The sequence below is a fragment of the Patagioenas fasciata genome, chromosome 6 (assembly GCF_037038585.1).
Source record: "Patagioenas fasciata isolate bPatFas1 chromosome 6, bPatFas1.hap1, whole genome shotgun sequence".
Lineage (NCBI taxonomy): Eukaryota > Metazoa > Chordata > Aves > Columbiformes > Columbidae > Patagioenas > Patagioenas fasciata.
This window is the reverse complement of record NC_092525.1, coordinates 18,424,289-18,448,611: the sequence shown is the minus strand read 5'-3', so window position 1 is coordinate 18,448,611 and position 24,323 is coordinate 18,424,289. Positions and strand designations below refer to the sequence as shown.

The 24,323-nt window shown below is 38.7% G+C and overlaps 1 protein-coding gene across 6 annotated transcripts; it reads left to right on the top strand.

Moving 5' to 3' along the window:
* The first annotated feature begins 525 nt into the window (after positions 1–525).
* ALG6 (ALG6 alpha-1,3-glucosyltransferase) lies at positions 526–23,645 on the top strand. 6 transcript variants are annotated; one of them, XM_071810083.1, is made up of 16 exons: positions 565–585; positions 1,250–1,300; positions 3,601–3,712; positions 7,293–7,377; positions 10,853–10,942; positions 11,810–11,898; positions 14,182–14,264; positions 14,971–15,035; positions 17,265–17,450; positions 17,951–18,086; positions 19,944–20,029; positions 20,599–20,683; positions 21,773–21,843; positions 22,483–22,551; positions 22,699–22,897; positions 23,155–23,645. In XM_071810083.1, exons 3-16 carry the CDS (start codon positions 3,631–3,633, stop codon positions 23,350–23,352), a joined length of 1,524 nt encoding a protein of 507 aa, XP_071666184.1. In that variant the 5' UTR covers positions 565–585; positions 1,250–1,300; positions 3,601–3,630; the 3' UTR covers positions 23,353–23,645. The 6 variants fall into 6 exon arrangements, with proteins under 6 accessions (XP_071666183.1, XP_071666184.1, XP_065698396.1 ...); XM_065842324.2 differs by lacking the exon at positions 565–585 and adding an exon at positions 592–778; XM_071810079.1 differs by lacking the exon at positions 565–585 and adding an exon at positions 595–728.
* Positions 23,646–24,323: the final 678 nt, after the last annotated feature.

Below are 24,323 nucleotides of genomic sequence, written 5' to 3'. Positions count from 1 at the left end.
CATATTGATCACCATGAATGAGGTCACCCTTCAGTCTCCTCCAAGCTCAAGAGCCCCAGCTCCCTCAGCCTTTCCTCACACAGGAGATGCTCCACTCCCTTCAGCACCTTCGCTGCCCTGCGCTGGACTCTCTCCAGCAGTTCCCTGTCCTTCTGGAACTGAGGGGCCCAGAACTGGACACAATATTCCAGATGCGGTCTCACCAGGGCAGAAAAGAGGGGCAGGAGAACCTCTCTCGACCTACGGACCACCCCCTTCTAATACACCCCATGCAGAGCATCCAGTTCTGACAGCACCAGCGGGGTGAAGCTGACCCCGGAGCTCGCGCCGTCCGCTGAGGTAAAGCTTCTCGTTAAGCTCTCATTCCCCCACATCCCGAGCGGGACCAGGGCTCGGCGGTTCTCTCTCCGATCCTTCCCCCCGCCCGTTATCCCCGCAGGGCCGGTGCCCGGGATACCCCCCGCAGCGGCCGCAGCCGCGCAGCCGCAGACACGCCCCCTCGCGCATGCGCGTTGAGCCGGCTCATGGGGCGGGAGGCCGGAAGCCGCTTCCAAGGCGGAAGCGCGTGCGCGGCAGTTGTGTCCAGTAAGGAGTCGCGGGCTCGCGCCGTGGCGGGGCGGGAAGGGGCGCGTGGCGGGTAGGGCGGTGCTGCTCGTCACCTCAGGACTCGGCACCCGTCGTGTTCCCGCTGCCGTGCCCCAGGGTGACCGGGAGCCTCGCCAGTGTCGGTGCGCGGGGCGGGGGTGTACCGAGCCGCCCTTCCGTGGCTTCTTTGCGGGTGCGGTTGTGGGCTGAGTGAATCCCTCGGGGCTGAGGGTAGGCCCGGTGGCCGGGGGCGGTGAGGGCGGCTCTGCTGTGTGAACGGGAAGGCCCGAGCGCCAGACCCTCCCCAGCTCCTCAGCCTCGTGTCCCTCTCTGAGGCGGGAAATAGGGGGTGGGTGAATTAGGAAATTTGAGGAATAAATACGTCTTGTGAAGAGGAGTGGGGGAACAGTAGGGTTATAGAGCGGGTATTCGGCAAATGCAATTCTTAGTTTAGTATTGGTGTTTTTGAGGAAGGAAAGGATACTGTGAGCTGTGTGCTGACATCTCTTTTAAAATGAGTTATATGTGACTGAGTTATGTGAGTTTCCCCTTGGTAAGGAGTGGGTGGTTTGTATCTGAGCTATTTATCTGGATCTACCTAGTAGGCAGCGTGAAAGGATAATTTTTTTTTTTTTGAGCTGTGATTTTCACCCTGTGCTTATAGGTGGCATCTTCATTGAGAGACCCTCTAGTGTTGCCCATCCAGAGGCAGAAGGTAAAAAGTTTGAGACTGACCAAACCAGCTTTATCATTTCCTGAAAAGTCTTATTTGTTTAACATTGTTACCCGTGGGATGACAAAAATTAGAGATCAGTGCTTTAGCATCTAACAAAACCATGGCTTTTGCTTCAGGAGGTATGGAATAATTATTAAAGATAAAAAAGAAGTAGGAAAGACTATTTATGAACCACCTTTGAGAGAAAGAAGAAACTCAATACCCCAGAAAATGATGGTTACTCCAGATGTAGGGAATGGCAGAAGTGGGAGGAACAGAAATGGAGGAGTCTGTCTGTAAGTGAAATTGGTGTTACATAGGAGTTAAGAAGATATAATTAATTAATACTTATTCTAATTGGAGATAAAAAGGGAGAGCAGATGTAGGTATTTTCTAGAATGGAAAGGCTGCATTTGTGACACTTGATTTTGAAAGTCACACAGGACTGGTCTTGTTGGGCCCAAGTTTAGGAAGCATGAGAGTTCACTTAGGGTAAAATGATCTACAGAGTCAACTTCAGTGTGTTTTATTTAGATAAATGTGCATATCCTGTGGTTTAGGCGCAGGTGTAGCTTTGAAAGCATGAAAATATCAATGTTCACGTTTCTACTTATAGATGATGATCAACTGCTGTCAGAGATGTATATTATTAAAGTAGCTTTTTTCCCCTTGGTGGTGGTGTTGTGTCATTCTGTGAATAGTAAATAAATGTAGACTTAATTTGAACAGAATAACCTAAACATGTCTTAGATGTTACTTGTCTTACTAAACCAGCAGTTCAGTACTGCTGCAGTGTGGGATTTCTGTGCCTATTTTTTTCTCCTTTGGCAGTGGCAAGTGTATTAAACTCACTAACTCACTTAAATCAGATGATGCCTCTTCTGCAAGGAAAGTCTTTGGCAGTTGTACCAGGCTCGTCCACTCCTCTGTAATGTGTCTGTTGCTGACTCTGGAGGGAATGGTGCTGCTACTGCTGATTTGGCAGAACGGTCTTTGGATTTACTGCTGTCTGTCACTGTCAAGACTCAAGTAGTTACTACTTTGATTTTTTTTTCTAACTTGGACTAAAATATTTTTGATCCTCTGGGTCAAAGTTTGCATATTCTATCATTAGTGCCTTTTTTGCATAAGGCAACATTGTTATTTTCCTGTTTGTTGATTTTGGAATTTGATGCATGAGGCCTTTAATTTGACCGATCTAGCAACATTTCTTATTGTTATTATGTCCTTATGATGGTCAAGCAGGCCTGGTGGGAGATCAGTCCCCCAGCCTTTTTGGGTAGAAGGATGGCAAAGATCTCTTGAGTCTGGTAGGTTTATGTGGTGGATCCTGTAGAGAAAGGCAGCTGATGGATTGTTGATGGATGCTTGGGAAGAAAGAAGAAAGAGGTAGAATTTCAAACCCCATTTTGAATATTGAGGAGACTGAAGTAAGATTTGGGTCAAGGATGTTTTGTCATTAATGCCATGTTTGCATTCCTAGGTCAGTGGTAGGCATTAAATTTTTGATTATGTACTGGCTCTTGACTTTGTTCCAGTGGAATTGGTTAGAATACATGATACAGAGTTTATGGTGGACTTTGTGCTTTTATAGTGGCTACAGGAGAACAAACCTGCTCCAGCATAAGACCTGCCAGTACATAGTTAACTTTTAAATCATTTTTGAGTGTGTTTAAACCATCAGAGAAGCCAGATCTGCACTTTGCGTAATTTGACTGTGGCATTCTTAATCAAGAAAATAAGAAATTTGTATAGACTTCTTTGAAGAAGTTTTTCTTGTTCAATGGCAAGTAGTAGTTTGTGAGCTGCTTAATGTACATGACTGGCATGAGTATTTTGTCTGCTGCTACAATATTCTCTACTGCTCTCTTGTAGAACCTTCTCTTGTCACTTAGAGGTAAAACATGCTACATATTTGTGTAAAAATTGTGTGGAGCTTATTAAGATGGTGCTTAAAGATGGATGTGTATGTACAGCATAGTGTCGATCTAGTGTCTGAATTCTCTTAAGTGGTTTGAAATTTTTTACCTTCTTGCTGTTGTTTTTATGGATTTTCTGAGATGCCTTTTCAGCGTCTAGCTCAGCAGTGGGAGAAATTGTTTCTGGGCAGCCCTTGGCTTCGTGATTAGAAATTCTTCAGTACTGCAAACCCCTCCTGGTTGGAGCATGCTTCCAGATGCAGGGCAGGAACAGAATGCTGCTGGTTGGGGGGAAATCCGGAACTGTCAGTAGTGCCGTTAAATGCCTAAGGAATAAAATCATGGACATTGTTGGAGTGATGCTTATGGTGTTTTTTTCAGGTACCTTTTGGCTTATTACGAAGACCAGCTATGGAGAAGTGGAGCTTAATGACAATTACTGTTTTACTAGCACTTATTGTACGCTGGACTGTATCGCTTGGTTCTTATTCAGGTAATACATGTGCACAGTCCATAAAACAACCACATGAAGGTGAATTATGCAGCCTGTGATAAATTAAAATAAACTTGCATGTAAAATCATAAATAGGAAGCATGTGTTGTTTCAAGTATTGTCATATTTTAGTGCCTGTTTCCATAAGGTTCTTGTAATACCTTGTTCATATTTTTCTGAAGTGTGCAATGATTAACGTCATAGCCACTTGGAATAAAATTCTGAAAAAACCCACCACAACTTTTTTTTTGGCTGTTGGGGGGTGATGGTCAGTAATATTTTAGGAGGAGCCAAAGAACAGCTGGCGGTTCACATCTGTGTCTTTGTTTCAGTAGCTGCAGAATATTACTGCAGTCCAATTGTACATTTTAAAAAATCTTGTCCTTTAAGTTCTATAATAGATATAGCCTTAATTTATATTTAGATAAAACTGTACTGGTGATAATGAAGATGGTATAAAAGTGATGTGCAGTGAGTGATTATGCTCTGCGTTGTAGCAATACTTCCTTCAGGTTGTTTACAGTGTGAACTAGAGCTATGTTCTTCTAATAAGATGAGTTTTTCTCCTCCCTGTCTCATAATGCTTGCAAAGAACTAGGAAGTTTTTTTCCAAACCTCTCAATGCCATTCCTACAGTTAGCATAAGTTTGCACAAAGCTTGCTCTCTGCAATTCTTTTTTTTTTTTTTTAATGAGTCATTACTTTCAATTCCCATCAGCTGAAAGAATCACAAGCTCAGTCAAATTCAACTCTGATTTTCTGTGAAGGCAACTGGGAACCTCATCCCCTGAGTCGCTGGAGCTGCTCAGTAGTATTCTAGGGATTTTAAACTGGTAACTCCTGGGTTTCATTTACTTGTAGGAATTTGCTTGCCGACAAGTTGCATGCATACCTTCTTACACAGCTGTCTTATTTTGAATTTGCTTTCTGAAAATGCCATCATAAGAGACCTGTTCTGTAGGTAACCGAGGATCTCTTCTATCCATCTACAGGCAGAAAAACAAACACCATGTCTCTTGTCACACAATCCTAAATTTCCGTTGCAGTGCAAGTATTTACAATTACCTTGCTAACTAGGCTTTTTAAAAAGTTGATTTAATTTCTAACCAATCAATATTTTGAAAGAGAGTCTTAAAAAAATACCCAAACTAAAATAACATTTTTAAAAATTTTGTTTCATACAGAACAATCATGTAACTTCTTTTGGCATAGCAAAAGCTCAGTCTGATCCAACCCAGCAAATTATTAAAACGTGTGCTTAACTTTGAGCACTGGCTGGTTGGGAAAAAAGAAAAAGAACCTGAATGTTAAGAAGAGCTGTCAAATGCATAGGTACACTGGAAATTTTTTATTCTTTGATTTCCTTCAGATGTAATAAACCTTTAATGACAGGAGCAAGAAAAAAAAAATTCGGCAGGGTGATATTTAAACTGACACAGTCCTGTTTTCTGCGTTCACTGCTGCTCCATGCAATAGAATTGAGCAAAGGATTGAAGTAGTCGTCATTCTCTGAAGCAGAACCTGGTAGAAATTCTCAGTCGTCACAGCCTGAAACCGTGCGTGGTGTGGATGGCTAGAAGTGAGGGGGTTAATTCTGCCCCCACGGACTGTGCAGTGTTGTTTTGCTCTGTAGTTTCAATTCTGTTGCTTGCCATCTAGCACGCTTTTGGACCTGCCTCTGGAATTAGGGTCATGATGGTGAGAAAGCAGATAACTAATTCCTAGTTTTGGAAGTTTACAATTTACGATGACCTTAGATTAGTTGGTCTCGGAGAATTATTGGGGAAAAATTATACTTCATAGATTAATGCATAATTTTTTAAAATGCATTGTCAAATTCCTGTTTAGTGAGAAGATAAATACTTGTGTTGAAAGGCAGCTTCAGACCCTTAAAGATGTCTGTTTCTAGGTAACAATAAAACTGAATAAGACCACTTTAAAGTATTTGTGACACTTTAAAAATATTATACTCCACTTTTCTTGATTCTGAATTGTTTGGCTGTATACTTGATGCTTGCCATAGATGTAAATTAAATATGCTTATTCAAACTGATGTGTCATCAGCCTCTGCATTTGGCTTTATGTAATCAAACCTTTGGATTAAGATCTCTTTTGGCCATTCTGAAGCCAATTGATTTATTTTCCTTTTTTATTTTTATTGTTTTTTAAAGGGGAGGATCTGAAATATGTGTTTATATATTAATACATATATGTGTACATACACACACATATAGCACACTCTAAAACTGGAATAACACCTATTTTTGTATTTATGTAATCCTATGACAGGTTCTTTGTTCTGCTAGATTTATAGCTACAGGATGGATACTGATATGAGACTGATTCTCAAGTGACCTCAATTAGTTGGGAAACTTTTAGTGTGTTGTATAGCGGAGATAATCTACTCTCTGTGCTACCTGGGAATAAATTAGTGGACATAATCTGTTCTCTCCACTACCGAGGGATAAATAGTACATATCTGAGCTAGTGTGACTCCCACAAGCATAGATCATGTGAAAAAGTTATAGACGGCTTTCCTATATTTTGAAGAAACTCTTAAATCTCTGTCTGACTAGTGTCAATATTTTACTGGGAGTACTATCAGTTCAGTTTCTGTTCTCAGTAAGTGCAGATTAGTAGAAGTAAATAATCTCTGTGATAAAGATACTTAACATACTATCTAGATCAGAGTTGGGCTTATGTTGAGGGAATTGTTTATGAGTTGACATCTGAAATATTTGCATTGATAAAGCTTTTTTTTTTCTGTGAATTAAAAAAAAAATATCCCTGAGAGACTTACGTATGCATGTGTGAAATGTGTCCTTTAACATAATTCACTTTGCAGAACTGCTGTATAACACTGAGTTGAAAAATGTGTAAGAGAATTCCTGTAAACCGAAACGGAGCAGTTATTATTTAGAAAGCTTTGTAGATTACAAGAAAAAATTCTGCTAAATCTATTCTGTGTACTGAATTGCCTGATTTAGTAAATAGCCTATCTTAACTCTATGAAGCATCGTGGGGAAAAGGACAGATGCAGTGTCCTTGCTAGTGTTGCAAAGTAGGCAACAGAGGAAAGGGAGAGGGACTGGGGGACTTTGAGCAGGCCTGAGGTCGAAGTATATTAAAAAATAAGGCTGGTTTTTAATTTTAATAGCAAGGTACAACAACATGGCTGAAACACAAGTGAGAACATTGTGAATTATTATATACTAAGGAAGTGTAGTAGTTCACGTGAAATCAGGATAAGATGTACATTTTCTTATTTCGGAGAAAGTGCCACATTTTTCATCTGCACTTGGAAATGATTTTTTTCCATCAGTTGAGGAAGCAATTTTTCACAGTCGAATATCTTGATAAATGCTTATTGCAGAAATATCCAGAAAGCCAAAAGAACGCATAGCTTTCCCCTCCTCCCCTTTTAGACTGCATCGCAGATGAGGTTTCTATTTTGTTTTCAAATATCACAGAGGAATGGAGAGTGAAATAAGTAATATATTAATATGCAAATACAGATCTGGAGAAAAAGCAATCTGCATAAACAGAATAAATTCATTAATACTCTGTCATCTCTTTTTAGGTGCAGGAAAGCCACCTATGTATGGAGACTATGAAGCTCAGAGACACTGGCAAGAAGTTACTTACAATTTACCCATCAGGCAGTGGTACGTAGTGCAGTTGTAGTTCAGGTTACAAAGGGGTAAATGTAAAGAAACTTTGCTTTGTGTTTTACTTTAATATACCTTTAAGCTCTCTGCAGTATTATCTACTGTTTTCTGAACTATTCTAAAAACCTTTTTGGGGTAATACAGCATCACCCTCTTTTTAGGCTGACGTACCATTTTCTTTGCAAAAAAGAAAAAAAAACCCTAAAATTTGGAAGTGTGACTTGCTAGCTGTGAGCTTGTATAACAAAATGCCTGGTAGATCTCTCTGTTGTGAGGCTCTGGCTTTGTTCTGAATTGACTGGAAAGATCAAGAAGCAATTTTTTAGCAGACTCATATGAGAAATCATATAAAAGCTTGTTCTCCTGGTATAGAGAAAAAAAAATCAGCTTCCTGAGTTCCAATTCTGCAATACATGAAGCCTCTCATGATTATCAGCACTGGCAAAATCAAAACGAACTCTGCTCATCTCTACACTAAAACACAGGGTCATTCCAGTAAGTGCAAAGACTTTAATTCTTGTGCTGGAGACACTGGTGGTTTTTTACACTTGCAAGTTCATTGTTCACACTCATGTTCTTAATATAGATTTTGAAACGTGGGCGTCTGGAATCTATATGTAGGATAGTGGACTTGATTTGTACAGATCACTTAAAACACTAGGAAAACTATTCAAAATATTTTATTTATTTCTATGTTATTCCTAATATTCCTTAAGAGTTTGCATGGAACAGTAAAACTTAGGTAGTCCATATATGTGCTGCAACACAAATTGGAATATATGGGAACTCCAGGTCATCTTCCAACGGGCATGGTGGCATTCTGTTTGTCTGTTGGGGAACAGACTGATATGACAGAGTAGAATATGAATTCAGTTGTATTTCTGTAAATAGATGTGGGGCAAATTCTGGAAGTGTATTGCTCTGGGGAACTCTGCAGATGACTCTCTATTGTGACTCCAGATCATCCCATTGTATCCGTATTGTAATTTCTCTTCTACATTTTTCTGGGATATCCAAACGCCTCATTGTGCCAGAGTTGCGATAACGCAGAGCTGACATAAAAATAGAGTTGGCAGCTTTGATCCACTCTGCTATGCAGAACTATATGTACTTAAAATGAAGAGTTACGGTAGTCATATCTGGGTATATCCAGGGGCCAGATGAAACTGTATTCCAGGGTGGGTTTAGTCTGCAGGCTGCCAGTTGGGCATCTCGGTTGTCTTGTATTTGCTCTTCGTTTTCTTTACAACAGAAGTTTTTTGGATCGGGTCTGCTTTGAGAATTGACTTTCTTGTACAGTGAAGTCATATGCAGTCTTGGGCGTTTGGAAAAGAACATCGTGGCAGAGACGCGAGGGATTACGTTCTGGAATACTGAACTGTCTCTCCCGTTCTGTACTATAGAAATATGCAGTGTGGAAAGATGTTATGCTCCAGTATGTGAAAATAGTGTTCAAATCTGAAGCTGAGATTCTAATAATCTCTAGTGCTGTTATTTGTTTAGTGTTTAGAAAAGCTGTCTGTGCAACAAGCTGTTAATTTGTCCAGGTAAATACAGAGAATAGCTCTTTGGTGAGGACATAGTCTTGTAAGATTGCTTGATCTTTTCAGACTCAGTTGTCACGTTGACAGGCATGTATGAGTAATGCAGCTGCATTCTTCGTGCTTATTTTCTCTGATCCACACCAAAGTTTATTAAAAAAACCAAAAACCCCCACAAACAAAAAAACCCCGGCAACCCCCCCCCCCAAAAACCAGAACACCCCTGCTGCAGTAAGCTGTGGTATGGTTTGTATTTAGTTTCCTTGTGTGAGATTTCTCTGAGCCAGAAACCAGAATTTAAATATTTATTTATTTTTATATTATTATTTAGAGCCTTGACATTAATTATTTAAGGCTACTTTCTTACTATACTGCTAATTAAAACTGAAGGCCTTTTTGCTAAATATTACTGGGTATAGGGATTTTTTTTTCTGTTGAAACTATGAGTTTATGAAAGGTAAAATTAAAAGAAACAAACAAACAAAACTGGAAAGTTTGCTACTAAGTTGCGGTTTATTATAGTCTGCACAAAGAATCTGAACTGCCTTGGCATGAGCAATCTTGAATTGCAGGCTAAGAAGCAGAGATGCAACTGAAAGAAATATGATTCATCATCAGTTCATAAGATACTTCATGCAGCTCATAAGGAATTAAAGAAATATCATTTACTATAATAAATGTCAAAAATTGGCTGCCTTTGAAGAGTGGACCTGGAAAAGCCAAGAGCTTGCCCCTCGGCAGTTAGAATAGACTATAGCCAGTCTGATTCACTCTACGATATAAAGGGTCTGATGCCTTATTTTTGTAACTTCCGTTTTCCTTGGATAAAACCTTCTGTTTCGTATTTGGAAGAGGTGACTTAGTTTTAACTGCTGCCAGCCTTCCATAGAAATACCAATGCAACGTAATTATAAATGGGAAAATCCTTTTCCTTCTCTCCCGTGGTCTGCCTGAGTTTTGAAGTAGAACCAGGTGAAGTATTTGTGACTGAGGTATCTGATTGAGGTTTGTGACCTCGTGTTGACTATTTAGGGGGTGTTGCTCTGCTAACTTGGTGTTGCCTTCTAAGGAACTTTTTAGCCCTAACTCCTATTTTTGTGCCATCACAATTGCGCAGGGGCACCTGCTGTGGCAGTTTTCTTCCAGCCCTATGCTGCTTTTTGTTTGTCTTCGTAACATCTTTATGCCACCCTTTTCCATGTCAGTTGCTTCCCAGCAATATAACTTCAACTGATGTTTTTTTCAGAATTTTCATATTAAGGTCTGTTAAGAAGCAATTCACAACTTTGTTACATTACAGTCTAAAAGAGTAGCAGACATAGTTTAACTCTTTAGAAGTCATTGTCAAATATTGAACGTGCTGTCCAAGTCCAGAAAAAAGAAATCTAGGATTAATATAAGGAAAATAATTTCTTTTGAAATTTCCATTTAGTTGCATTGTTCTTATTTCTTTTGTTTGGCAAATTGGCTACTATCTTCTGGAATAATCGACATGCATGAAAAATGTAGGTTGGGTTTGTAGATGGAGGTGAGGACCTGCAAAACCTACCTTGTAAACAAATCCAGAGCCACAGCAGATGTGTAGAGCTGGTTTTGTGCAGGCTTTGTATTAGTCTCTGGGTTTTTGTCCAGCTCTGTTCACATCTAGGATTTTCCCTCTATAGGTAAGTAAGCGCTAGCAGCTGCTTTTAATATGTTTTGCAAACACAAGTGAGCGTATCCTGAATCACTTTTGCTTTTGTTTTGTTGCTTGAGTTCTTTTTGTGTGAAGTAAAATAAAACAGATACAGAAGTTGCTAACTTCTATATTGGATTTTGAATATGTTGATAAAAATATTTGGTTTAATATTCAGTCTTTTCCTTGGTCTGAAACAAAGCTGGAAGTGTAGATCCTTATTTATGTATTTATTTATTTATTTATTTATTTTTAGGTACTTCAATACAAGTGATAATAACCTACTGTATTGGGGCCTTGATTATCCACCTCTTACTGCCTATCACAGTCTTCTGTGTGCTTACATGTAAGTTAATTATTTTAAATATTTACAAATACAAACCACCAAATTCACCTTTCTTTTTTTTTTTTTTGGCAGCTGATGAAAGTGTTGTTTGCTACTTAAAGCTAGGGAAATAGATTTTATTTTTATCCCTATTGCTTAAAACGAACACTCTTACTTTTCTGTCTTGTAAGTATTGCAAGGGGGATCAAAGTGATACATTCTTCTTTTTGCCAGGTCCTTAAATTTTCGCAGATTTAGCTGTGTGTTAGATGTTTAACTTTGTCTATAAGCCAGTGTTGGCTCAGTGATGTACAGAGAAATGCGCTGTAGGAATTGAGTGCATCGCATGGGGAACCTCTCTTGTATTGAAAGCCCAAGTGACATTTGATGACTGGATATCATGTAAATAGAATTCTGTTATTGGAATACTTTTTCCACAAGGGCTTTACTGCTGTTGGAATGGGACTTATGGAATAAGAATGTAGGTTAAAGTGCACAGGCAGAGTTATGTGGGGCATCTATGTGAACTGTAAATGGTTTATATTTAATACTTGAGTATGAAAGGTATTTACAATTGTTTTTTTTAAAGTCAGTGGAACTAGACTGAAGGTGGTTATCTTGTCCTAATAAATATTGTATTCCATTTTTACTGTTTTCAAAGATAGTTTTTTTTTTCTTAATTGTGAAATAGCAGCTAAAGTCTATAATGTAAGCTGATCTAGTGGTGAGGAAAATCTTTCATTGATCACTATTGCTCTTTGAAATATTTCTTTCATTCATCTTAATTCTTGGAATATACTCCTGTGCATGTCATCTTTATTGCTGAGAGGAGTGTAAAGGGAAATGAGAACTGTCTACATTTTGATGTGTCTGTACTTTGTTTTACAGCGCAAAGTTAATAAATCCTGATTGGATTGCTCTGCACACATCTCAGGGGTATGAGAGTCAGCCGCATAAGTTATTTATGCGTACAACAGGTAGGAAAATTATATTTCCTTAGGATGATCGTACAGATTTGTCCTGCTTGCTAATTTCACTTGTTTAATATCAAGCAGCTTCTCTGTCTTCACCAGTTTATTCTCAGTTCTTTGACTGGGGTGGCTTTGCAGGTCCACTTGTGAACCAAACTCCTGTGTTCTTCTTTCTTCTGCCATTATTTGTGATGCTGATAAATATAAAATAGACAAGCAAGTTTTTAACCCATTTGACCCAGTAAAAACTCTAAAACAAAGCTACTTTTTTTTTTTTAGCATAGACCCATTTTTTAATTTCAAAAATAGTACTGTGGTCTTCCCTTCCATTTTGATAAATATGCTTTTCATTTTCAGCTTAGCTTGGTTTTTATTGTAAAATTGTTTTGCGCGTAGACTGGCATTTACTGACTTTAACAGCCTTTCGAGGTCTCAGGGATCTTTATTGTGAGCTGTATACTTTATCTGCAAGGGGGAGATACTTGGTATTTTAAAGATGTCCCTTCCTTTCAAATGGTCACCACCTTCTAGAGATAAATTTATGTTAACAAAAAAAAAAAGTGTATTTTACCACTTTTATACTAAATTCATCTTCCTGTAGTCGCTCTTCTGACTATTTGATTATTTTCAACTGCCTCTGCAATGAAAAGGGTAAAACAAGTGCAGAAAAAAAATTGTAGATAATTTAATTCAGTAGCTGCATCAGTAGGACAGCAAATAATGTGGTCTGTGAACTCTTCAGGCAATATCAGATGCCATATTAACCTTTTTTGTTTTTTTTTCATTTTAAATCTGTCTTTTGCTTTTCAAAACAGTAGAGTTCCACAAAATGCTTTCTGATTGCAAGAGCAGAATTTGTTGTTCATCAGTAGCTTTTCTGTACTTCGCAAACCTCAGAGTCTGGTCTCTAGTAATTGATTGAATTGAAAAAAAAAAATCACTAGAACTTAATTACCCTTGTAATGTTCTTTATTAATTTTGAAATTAACTCACTTGACAAACCACCAATGGATCTAGGAGAACTGATAAACTTTCTAACAGTAGCCATTAGAAGAATGCATTAAAATAATTCAGAATGGTCAATGTCAGCAGTTGATATTACACCTTTATTTTCAGTGTCAGTGTATTTGTTTTGCTAACGCCTTGGGTATATTTGGCTTAAGCCTGCAAAATGATTTCTTGCTGAATAACTGATTTCTTTGAGCGTTTTCTTCTAAAACCCATGACTTCCAAAGCATATTTTCCCTCTTGGAATATCGCACGTTTTCTGAAAGTGGTTTATAGAAACAATCTGAGATTCTTCTCAGACTCTTAAGACAGGCTCAAGAATAATTTACCTGGTGGTTTTAGCACGAGTGGGAGTTGACATAATTCTGTGCAGGTGAACCTGCCGGTTCTGTGTTCTTATCGACCCTCTTCCATGTATTTGCTGTAGGCAGATGATCAGAGCCAAATAACTAGTTTGAGTCTGTTTATCCACATCACTAGTAATTCACACAGATACACTGGAGATCGTTCTAATCTAGAGCTTCTTAATTACTTGTGTCTTCAGACTATCTGTTCCATCAAACAACTTGACTGGATCTAGTCGTAGTTGATTTCTTTTGAGAATTAAGAATGCCTTCTCTCCTTTCGGCATGCGAGGAACTAGAGAGTGCTCCCTTCTTGACTGAGGCTGTGCCAGAAGCCAAAACAGCTGAACATGTGGAAGCAGCAGCTTTGGGACATCAGAAATGATAGCGTTAGAAACATTAACAAGATCAAATTCTGTAGACCTACTTCTTTTTGTCCTTTGAAGTGGAACTACCCAGTTTATTCTAACGAAGGACTTTCTGATATTTTAATGTTTATTTGCTTGTCCTTTTTCCATGCCTTCTCAAAAACAATTGGAAAAAGACTATCGTGGGTGTAACTACCGAAGCTGAGCTACCTTTAAAACCATGAAACGTATTGTAGTGCAATGTAAGACAATAGAAAATCACGTTCAACTGAAACTACAGTCAACTTCAGTTGAGTTGAATGACTAAAGTGAAGGTTTCAGCGAGGCTGCAGATTCAAAATATACAGATGCATATTCAAAATGTAGGCAACTAGTCTTGCTCTAACGCTGGGTAGTTATTATCATCCTAGGTTTTTTACACCAAATACAACCAAGATGTGGAGCATTAAGAAGTTAAAACTGTAAGCAGAGTCTAAGATTTACAATCCAGATGAAAATATGCAACTTGAGTAGCATTAAAATGAGGTATGTGGGAGGACCCTAATGTAAAGTTGGTTTTTATTTTTCAGTGTTTGTTGCTGATTTGCTGGTTTACATTCCTGCAGTTATTTTCTATTGTTTTTCCTTGAAAGAAACATCTACTAAAAAGAAGGCAAGTATCTGGTGTGTGTGTAAATTAAAAAAAAAAAACAAAGAAAACATACTGTTAAAAGAGGGTAGAAATGTAACAGGATGAGAGTTAATTATCGTGTGGAACACCACAGTGGCTTCAATTGACTTAAAACTAATGACAGTCAGTATATCTCGTATTAAAGGCTTTTCAGTTAAAAAGATTTAAAAAGACATTAACTTAGAGCAATTATTGTAATGCTTTCAATGACAATAACGAGACACTCTGAAGTTTAGTAGCTATGAACTCCTGAATTTCAGTTATTTCTGAATTTATTATTTGGATAGTAAAGCACAGATTTGTGCTGTAACATGGGGGAATTTAGGAACTGCTTTGCACACACTCCTAACGGTAGAACCAAAACATTTTGGAATGATAAGTCTTCTGATTTTTGGATTGGTTCCAAGCTTTAAGATGGGTGTGTGTGATCTTTGAGCTGGTTGGCAAAGGGCAGGCTGGTCTCCATTAAATATTTTCTTATTTATGGAAAGTCTTTATCCTTTTTTATTCCTCAAAATATTACTGTCAGAATATTCCTTGTAGAGTAGATTCCTAAATGTAGGATGCACCATGGAGGGGCAATTTTTTGTACTGGAGGAGTAGTGGAAGTTCCTCTGTCTGATGTCTAACTTAGAAATAATAATTTTCTCCTCTTTTTTTGTTTTTTTTTTTTGGTCCTTCTTTCCAGGTTTCCAGTGCTCTCTGTATACTGCTTTATCCAGGCCTCATTCTTATTGACCATGGGCACTTCCAGTATCCTTGTTCTGCAGTGAAATGAGTTTTTCATTTACGAAGTGACACTGTTGTTTTGTACTTGTCTTTAGCTGGGCAGAACGTTACTTTTGTATACAAAGTCATCTGAGGGGCTTCTGCCTGCCCCAAAGCAGAGATATTAAAGAAAACCATAAGTCTGAAATATATTGAAGAGAAATAGTTGATATTGGGACAAGTCAATCCAAAGATGAACAGCATTTTTTCCATGCCTCAGACTCATATTTCTATCAGTTACTTTATTGCAGAAAACGTCAATGGTGCTATGACAGTGAAAAGAAGGATGGCTTGTGCTCCCGTGATTTGTGTTTGGAGAGAGAATCACATCAGATCTTGAGATGGCAGAGGAGCATGTCAAGTGTAGTTGTGTAGAATGTTCAGTTCTATAAAATGTCCCATTGTGTCGTGCTTGAGACTGGACTCACTTCCCTTAATGCCAAACCATTTAAAAGCTAGGCATTTAATATGAGTTAGGCCGTCAGAGCTTACTAGTCAATATTGGTGGCAGATACCTTCATAGGTGGGTCTTTTTTAGTAAGATTTCTGGTTTTATACTTGTTTTGCACATGAAGAAGCAGATGCTGTTAGTTGACTACTCCAGGCTGTGCTGCTCAGTGCTGTTGAGCCAGAGGGACGTGACCCTGGAGTTGTGATAAATATAGATATTTAAATATTCCAAGGAGATATTAAATCTCAGCATCTACTAAATCAAGCTTTGACAATCTATTTGCTAACTTGTGATTTTCTTCTAAGAGTGTGCACGGTGAACTTGGAAGATGATATATCTTGGAAAGCAGATTTTGAAGGAAAAAATATCATGATGCTATTGGATATTTGAGTTACAGTTCAGGAATTCTGAAATTCTATTTTTGACCTGACTCTTTAAAGATGTAGATCATCTGGAGACATCACTTATAAGAATGGGGGATGGGAATGAATGCAATTCATCTCAGGTGGTCAGAAGAAGGCAGAGTTACAGTTTTCTAATATGTAAGAGATGTACAAAGAGGAAGGCAATAATGTGTTCTATGTGTCCTGTGTTGGATAGGGTAAGAAGTAACGGCTCTGAAGTTACCATACGGCATATTTATTAAAGAAAAAAGAAAGGAAAAGTCTTTTGAACCTTAATTACTGTGAAATGCTGGAATAGACTGTCTGTGGATGTTGTGGAATCTGCAGCATCGAGATCTTTAAGAAAAGGTTCAGCAAACCTCATGGCAGGAATGTCACAGATGTTGAAGCAGACAGATGTTCCGCATAGTCTCCTGTGACTCTTAACATGAATAGCTTCACTATCTGTGACCAGCTCCCAAGAAGTCAATAGATTTACTTAACCTTAACTGCTGCTGCACATCTCTGCAAGATCCCAGCCCTTTGGTAGAACAGCTTGTTGATGAGATTTCAAATATATGTGATGATTTTGAGTAGGAAATTTGAGTGGACTAAAAACAACATAGGCAATCTGAATGTGTATTTTTATTGTCAAAGAGAAACCAAAATATTGTGAAATTTCTGGCAGCGCAAGTGTCTCTTATTTGGTTTCTCTCATTGTGTAAAAATAACAGTAAAAGACAAAGCTAATCTTCTGTTGCTATTTAATAGTAAGTGTAGCTTAGTCTCTTCAAACTCTACTGAGTTGGGAACCTGTAAGTCATAAGGAAGTAACGTTGCTTTCAGCAACTTATTCATTGTTTGTACAGTATTAGCAGCTAAGGGGCCTGGCATGCATGAGGGTGCGTTGCAAATATAACAGAATCACAAAACCCCTGGAGTCCTTGAACTAAATAATATATAATTTAAATACTGATCTATCTGAGTATCCTGCACATATCATTTTGGAGGAGAGACTCTTGAAAGGTTTATCCTAAATCATGTAAATACTAAGAAAAAAAATGTTTACCCTGATGTATCTTACTGTCACCAAAAGCTCGGTTGACTCAATATACATTACATGTATAATTAACACACACTATTTGTCCTCAGATTTGTCTGTGCAAGCTTTGAATCAAGCCTTGGAAATATAAAAACTACACTTCAAATAGAAGTAAATTTATTTCTGCCTCTGAACAGCGTAGTCACAGTTAGCAGTGTGCTTTTCAAACTAATGTGGACAAACTTCTTTTGCATGCCCTTTTATGCTTGTCCCTCAGGGCATTCGTCACTGACTTCCACTACTAAGATGTGCATCTTGTCCTTGACATAAAAAAACATATACAACTCAGTGAGCCTTGGCTTTGCCCTGTGGGGTGTCCTTGCTTTGTCTTATGACTGGGACCTTTTGGGGTCAGTGGTGTTTTGCTTGGCCTTAAATTATAAGCAGATGGAACTCTACCATTCTCTGCCCTTTTTTTGCTATTTACTTGGAAAGTGCTTCAAGAAGGGACTGAAAGGAAAGGGGTAAGTGACTTTAAACCGTTTTGTCTTTCTCAAGAACACAGCCCGGCAGCCTGGCATTGAGAATGGGATTCTCCTTATTTGCACATGGGCGTTTTTGAATTAGTTTCTAGTGGAAGGTACTTATCTTGTTGTAATGTATTCCTCTCCTGCAAAATAAATATTTCTTGTTGAGTTTTACATTAAATATTTCCACTGAACAGGCAGCGAAATTGTTTAAGGTGTCCTTTCTCAGCGGTCTTCATTCTGTAAGCTAAATTAAATATGGGCTGCTGCGGGCAACTGGATTTGATTGACAGCAGTAGCTCTGTGGTTCTCATGGATTTGTTCTCACTAGTCTGGGGATGACAAACTTTGGTACTGGCAGTTCTTTCTGTTTAGATTTGTTGCCTTCGGTGCTGTATCTTTTTAAAAAAGATTTATGCTATAAACTAAGAACTGACATTTGTTACCAACATTTTTGTTACATATTTTCTGATATAAACTTTTTCTCTTGATTGCAGGTTAGTATTATTAATTAAAATAACAGGAACGGTGGTGGTATCCTTTGCTGTGTGCTGGCTCCCGTTCTGTACCGACATGGAACAAATCATGCAAGTACTCAGAAGACTCTTTCCCATTGACCGAGGCTTGTTTGAGGCATGCATGTTTTCTTCTTCCCCACCCTGCTGTACATGTTCTGTATTCTTAGATCCCTTGAGAAACCTTCATTGTGACCTTTAGGGATTTCATGTGGGAGACACACCACAGAACTAGTAATTTGAGATGGCTTCTTCAGCAGTCATTTCTTGCCAGTTATTTAATCCAGTATTTAACCCCAGCTCAGCTGGCATCTTCCAGGATATTATGAGAGTAGACAACACTTATCCCATCATCAAACCCATACTTCAATCCATACATTTTTCCATTGAAATACATTCCATAGTAGTTGACAGTGTCAGAAGATGTAACCCTTAAAGTTAACAGCCTCAGTCTCTGTCTTTGGTTCTGCTCAGCTTTTTTTCAACAGGATTAATTATGAAAAAAAACCCATTAAAATAGTGTATTTTGGGTGTAGCCTAGAACTTCCTTTTTGACCCACCTTGTATTTTCAGTGCGAGTTTCCGCAATATTTTCCAGAAGCCTTAGGCCAGTTCTGCTTTTACTTTTGCTCAAGCTATCAACATTTGCACGCTGCAAGGTGCTGAGTGCCGCAGCATTGATCCAGCAGAGCAATTCCTCATTTACCTAATGCTATCGCCACAGGAGTCTTGCTGGTAAACCAAAGAGTGCTCATTTCCCAAGTAACAGTGAGTTGTTGCTGTTATTTTGCTTAATTAGGACAGGAGTCTTAATATTACACTTTTACAAGCAAATTCTCAACTTCAGGATTAAAGTACAAACCCCCAAACAAACAGAAACAAAAAAACCCCATCCTCCTTCCTCTCCCCCCGCAAGCCCCCCCAGTTACCCTGTTCCTTGGGAATTACCTGGAATTTATAAATAGTTTTGATCACCGCACTTTATTCAGTACCAAGTTTAAAAATAAAATCTGTAAATAACAATAACCAATGAGTCTGAAAGTACTTAAGGATTTTAGTCTAATATTAGCCCAAATATTTTCTAAGTTGATCAGGGGGGTGACTTGCTGGATGCTAATCTAGATAAAACAAGAAATTGTCCATGTAAGCAATGTACAGTAAATGTATATCGGGCTGCATGGAACAGGTTCTTTGAATTGGTTCCCATTTCCAGCAGCAGCAACAAATGCTGATGGTTGTAAAATCGTATTGACTATTAAGGAGGCGTCCTGGGTGTTTGCTGGTGCTGCCAGCCCCTCTGTTGGCCTGTAATCCTCAGCAGGTTTGAAGCGCATACTCCGTATTGCTGGTGAGCACGTGAGGAAGATGGCTCAGTTGTTGGTGCTGGTGGCTTTCTCGCTGTTCTGTCTACACAGCTGTGATTCCAGCAGCTGCTCGGGGATGAGTTTCAAGAGCATGATAGCTGTAGTTACAAATTTAATTTTGAAAGTGATCCTAGCACAACTGCTAATGTCTTTAGACTTCTTGATTTATTAGAGGTTAACTCTGTCATTGCTAGCAAGCAGTAAGCACAGCTAAATACATTCGGGGACGTAATGAAATGTGACAGTATACCCAATGTCTTTACATTTGAAAAAGATTTATATGTGCCAGCATTTAGTCAGGGACAGAGAGTTTCTGAGCCTTATTTTCACACAATGTGTGATCTCACAAGTTCAGGACTAGTCTCTTGTGCCAAAGAACCATTTCTTGGTTATTTTAGATCATGTTTTAATTGAGTCCCTTGAAACGTTCAATATTTGATGATCAAAATAATTTTAAGTACATCTAAGAATATGTATATCTACAAGTGTCTTTTTGCAGTATCATGGTAAAAACCCAACAATCCCGCACCTCCCAAGCCCCACTGTTGTCAAAAACTAAGTTTAAATGAATGTAATTATCACTAATTACCTTTTACTTTTTTTTCTCCCAGGATAAAGTAGCCAATATTTGGTGCAGTCTCAGTGTCCTTATAAAGATAAAGAACATAATATCACCTCAAAGTCAACTAAAACTCAGGTAAGACAACTGAAGTGTTTTAGGCAGCTTTTTATCTGCATTATTTTTTTTGCAAAATGAGTAATTTTTGTCAAAGCTTTGTGAAAAGTGGTGTTTAAAAAAAATGTTTTCTTTCCTATACTGTACTTTTCTCCCAAATGATAGAAGTTTCCGCAAGTACTGCTAGGACCATTTATGACTGAAAAAATTCCTGCTTGTTTATATAGTGATTTAAGTTTGCTTTGTTAAAACTGAGTGAAAATTTGCATGCTTTCCTCTTGAGAGAATTACCTCTTTTAGTGCTCTGAGAAGTCAGAGTTCTGTTTTTTGAGTAAGTGAACAATTCCAGTTGAGGTTTACAGGGTCTGAAATATTCATGGAAATGCTTTATTCCTTTTCCAAAAGCACTTCTGTCAGTGAGGACCGTTCAGTGCTCTTGTGATTGAGTCTCCTTGAGTGATTTTACACTTCTGCATATTACAAGTGAATTCCTAACTTAGATAGTTTTCAAAAGTGTTTATATGATATCATGGATGTAGTTACACATGTATTAAAACTGTGTTGTGTTTTGTTTTTACAAAATTCTTTAGTTTTGCGGTAACGTTCCTGAGCCTCCTTCCTACTTGTATAAAACTGACTGTCCAGCCTTCTCTCCGAGGGTTTAAATTTGCTTTGGTAAATGTACATTTTTAATTACTCCTTGTTTTATATGCACTTGTTGCTGCAGCGTGCAGAACTGCGTGTGCCACTAAATGCTGTTCTGTTTCTGCTGAAAAGATGAGATAAAAAAGAGCATTGCTATCACATATCCAAGGGAAACTGACCTGACTTTTAAATCCAGACTTTTCCCTTAGCCTCAGTTTTCTTTCATTAATGCTGTATTTTTATGATCTTCCTCTGAAGAGTCTTGAGAAGATTCTGTCCACATTAAAACCTCACATAGAGTTAGAATTTCTCCTCTTTTTGTTTAGCTTCCAAAGCGCTACTTTTTCTTACTGCACTGGCTGCAAAATTCAATTAAAAAGTCCCAAGATGGGCATTGTAATCTCATTAGCAGTTGGAAAAGACAGTGATACTATTTTCCCAAATATTTGCCTTATCTTAGTCATATTATATCATTGAATTTAAGCACCTGACTTAGATGCAAAAATCCGTTTTCCTTGAAATCAAAATTATACGGAGCTGGTCCTAAGGTTTCAAGAGTTACAAGATAATTTCTATTTTTAATTTTATGTGAGTACTGTTTGAGAGTTTATTGCAACATTGCTTAAAACTAACATTTATCCTTTCTAAGAACTGGCTTGTATTTTGCAGTGTGTTTTTATTTGGTGGGAAAAAAGGACAGTTTGGTTACTTTGATGTGTGGACTGCTCATGATGATGATGAGCTAAATACTATGTCAAAACGGTGGGTAATTCTCACCAGGACCAAACTTTGCCAGTGCTTATGTGTGTGAATATTGTGTTTATTTGGCAGGGATACTCTTGTCAGTAAAGTTAAGCAAGAGTGAGGGCTCTTTATGTAAAGTGTTTTCTGAATAATTCTGTGTAAACTCTCAAACAATGTATTTTTTGCATGCGTGGCTGGTTACAGAAGCAGCTCTGTGTAGTTGTAAGTTGTACTGGAGTAAATGTAGCAGTTAATTAGAAAAATCAGATCATTTAGCTCATACATTAATGTAAAGTTAATGCCAGCAGACAAACTAAAGCGATGCTTTGCATTGCAGTCAGATATACTAATATACCTCTGATTTCTTTTTCTAAGGTTAGTTGTGCATTGTCATTTTTCCTGTTCTCCTTTCAAGTCCATGAAAAATCTATTCTTCTAGTGTCAGTGTAAGTAAATGATTTTTCTGTGGATATATTTTGATCTTCTTTTCCTCATCTTGTTATCACATGCTGCTTTCTCACTTAGATATATATCTGATTTTAAAACCTCTGTACGTTTGCTTTTCTGAATAACTTACAAATGACAGTATATTATCCAAATCCAACCGTGCGGGGCTGTGCTGCTTCGCTCAGCTCGCTGTTGTGGCTGCACATCCTGGAGCACGGTGTTAAACTGGGTGACTGCAGCACCGGTCGTTAAGCTCTGTTTTCCCATCCCCTGCCCCAAAGGAGGTGAGGGCAACACGGATGTCTCACACGTGCCTGAAATAATGTTTGGTAAGGGAGAATTTGGAGGGGCAGCCCTCTGAACACGTTCGTGCCTGACAGAGAGGCTCAGCTGGTGGTTGGAGAACTCTTGTTATCTGTGGTAGTTCCTGCTGCAGCCCGCTGCGGGGCAGAACATTTGCACGCCGGGGCTCAGTGGGGTGTGGGGGGCACACGGGGCTTTGGGCGCTGGTGGTTCCTGGGGTTTTGTTCTGCCCAGCCCCCGGAGGGGTGGGAGGGCAGCATCCCTCTGCAAGGCGGAGGGGACAAAGTGCTGTCGTTGCCATGTTTGCAGACCTGCTTTTCCTCTTTTCGTTCTAGACCAGTCTGCTTAATCATAAATGAAATCCCTTTTATGGCTACGTGGTTTTTACTTGTATCAACTTTCAGGTGAGTTGGACACTACAACCATTATTTTAAAACCACATTTTCCCCAATTCTAGTAAAGAAATGTATTATTTTTCCTCTTCTCTTTACATTTTTTGGCATGTAACTCAGAATGTGCACTCACTTCTGCGGCTAATCCTGTTTTAACAGTATGTTGCCCCTTCTCCTGAAGGACGGGCTGCTGCTGGCCTATGCGGTGACAATGCCAGCGTTCCTGTTGCTCTGCGGGGCTTCCTTCTCCATATTGGACAAGACTTCAGCTGAGGACCTGCAGCTGAAACCGTTCTCCCTTTCCATGAAGGGATATGTTTCGTGGTTTAAATCATTTCCCAAGATTGTCAGGACTCTGGTAAGCAGTTTTAATTCATATAACTCATTACTTGCAGCTATTCGTGCTACTGAAGTATCTGCATAAACCAGTTTTATGTCTGTAACTCTGTATAATGCCCCAGACAGGGAAAGCCACACTATCTGTGTAGAGGTGCACTATAATTTTTCTGCAATGTCATCTATGTATAGATTGAAGAACACAGAGCACCCAAGTAGAGCTTATTTGTTTGAGGTGTTAAATCACCATTAGCTAATATATCATTCCTTATCTTACAGTTTCTTCTTTCCGTAACCCTGATGGGCATCCTGTCTCTTGTGTGTGCTGCAGCGCATCCGCCACAGAGGTTACCGGATTTATTCCCTGTATCCGTGTCTGTTATTGCTTGCATACACTTTTTATTATTTTTGGTGTATTTTAATGTTGTTATACTCTGGGACTCAAAGAATAGTAGAAGTCAAAAGAAAATCAGTTAATCAACCTGTGAAGATCAAGGACTAAACTGAAAAGACAGAGTATTTTCAGTGACCGGTGTCTGGCGTTGCAGGTAAACCTATTTGTGATGTAATACAAGTCCTGTAACCTAATGAAAATCAGGAAACATGCATATTTAAACTCAAGATAATGCAAGACTGTTTTAAAGGAGAAGTATTTTGAAGAGCACTTGGAAAAGTGCTCTAGTGTGTTTTTTCAGATGTGTAATACTTTTGTTACCATTTGTGAACTGAAAATACTTAATAAAGGACCAAATTTTGATTTAATGCTAAAACCTTGTCATATCAGCAAAACAGCAAATTCTTTTGTTAGCATTAAGTTTAGATTTCCCAGCATGAAAAGCACAAGCAAGTGCACTTGTGCAGGTGAAGTGAAACTCTTGAGTGGCAGCTCTTGTCTTGCTGAAATGTTTTGTGACACCAACTGTCCTGTGTAGTCACTGTCACCCATCATTGTTTCATACAACAGCAACTCTGCAGCAGCTTCAGTTCCCCCACAGCCTTTTGCTTTCCTTCTGTTATAACATGTGACATTTTCCAAACCAGAAACACCAGAAGAAGTGCGTCAGCCGCAGAGATACGCAGAGCTGGAGGTTGTGACGCCTGGGAAGGTTCTTGCGGATGCGGTGGGTTGGAGAACATTTTGTTCTTTGCTGCAGATCAGCGGCTATTATTTGGTTTTAATGCTGGTGGATCTTATGACTCTCAACAACTGTTTCTGATGAGGTTGAAAAGCCAAAAAAATCTTGGTTCTACTGAAATAATTGTGCACGTACCAGGCTCTTTGAAGGAAAAAAGAGAAACACCTCAAAACCCACCACTTATTGCACAGTAATTTGCAAATGTATAAACTGAATTAAGCTGCAGTTTCTCCCTCTGCACAGTGCAGCCTCCAATGCCAACAGTTCAGAGAATATGAATTGATTGAATACGTACATAACAAAGCATGTAGC

What these genes read in the sequence shown, in the direction of transcription:
- ALG6 (XM_071810082.1), top strand. Translation starts at nt 3,631, where the DNA reads ATGGAGAAGTGGAGCTTAATGACAATTACTGTTTTACTAGCACTTATT. An exon ending in CAAAGTCAACTAAAACTCAG is followed by an intron (nt 20,030 to 20,598) that starts GTAAGACAACTG and finishes AAAATTCTTTAG; the next exon opens with TTTTGCGGTAACGTTCCTGA. An exon ending in TCTATTCTTCTAGTGTCAGT is followed by an intron (nt 21,844 to 22,482) that starts GTAAGTAAATGA and finishes TTTTCGTTCTAG; the next exon opens with ACCAGTCTGCTTAATCATAA.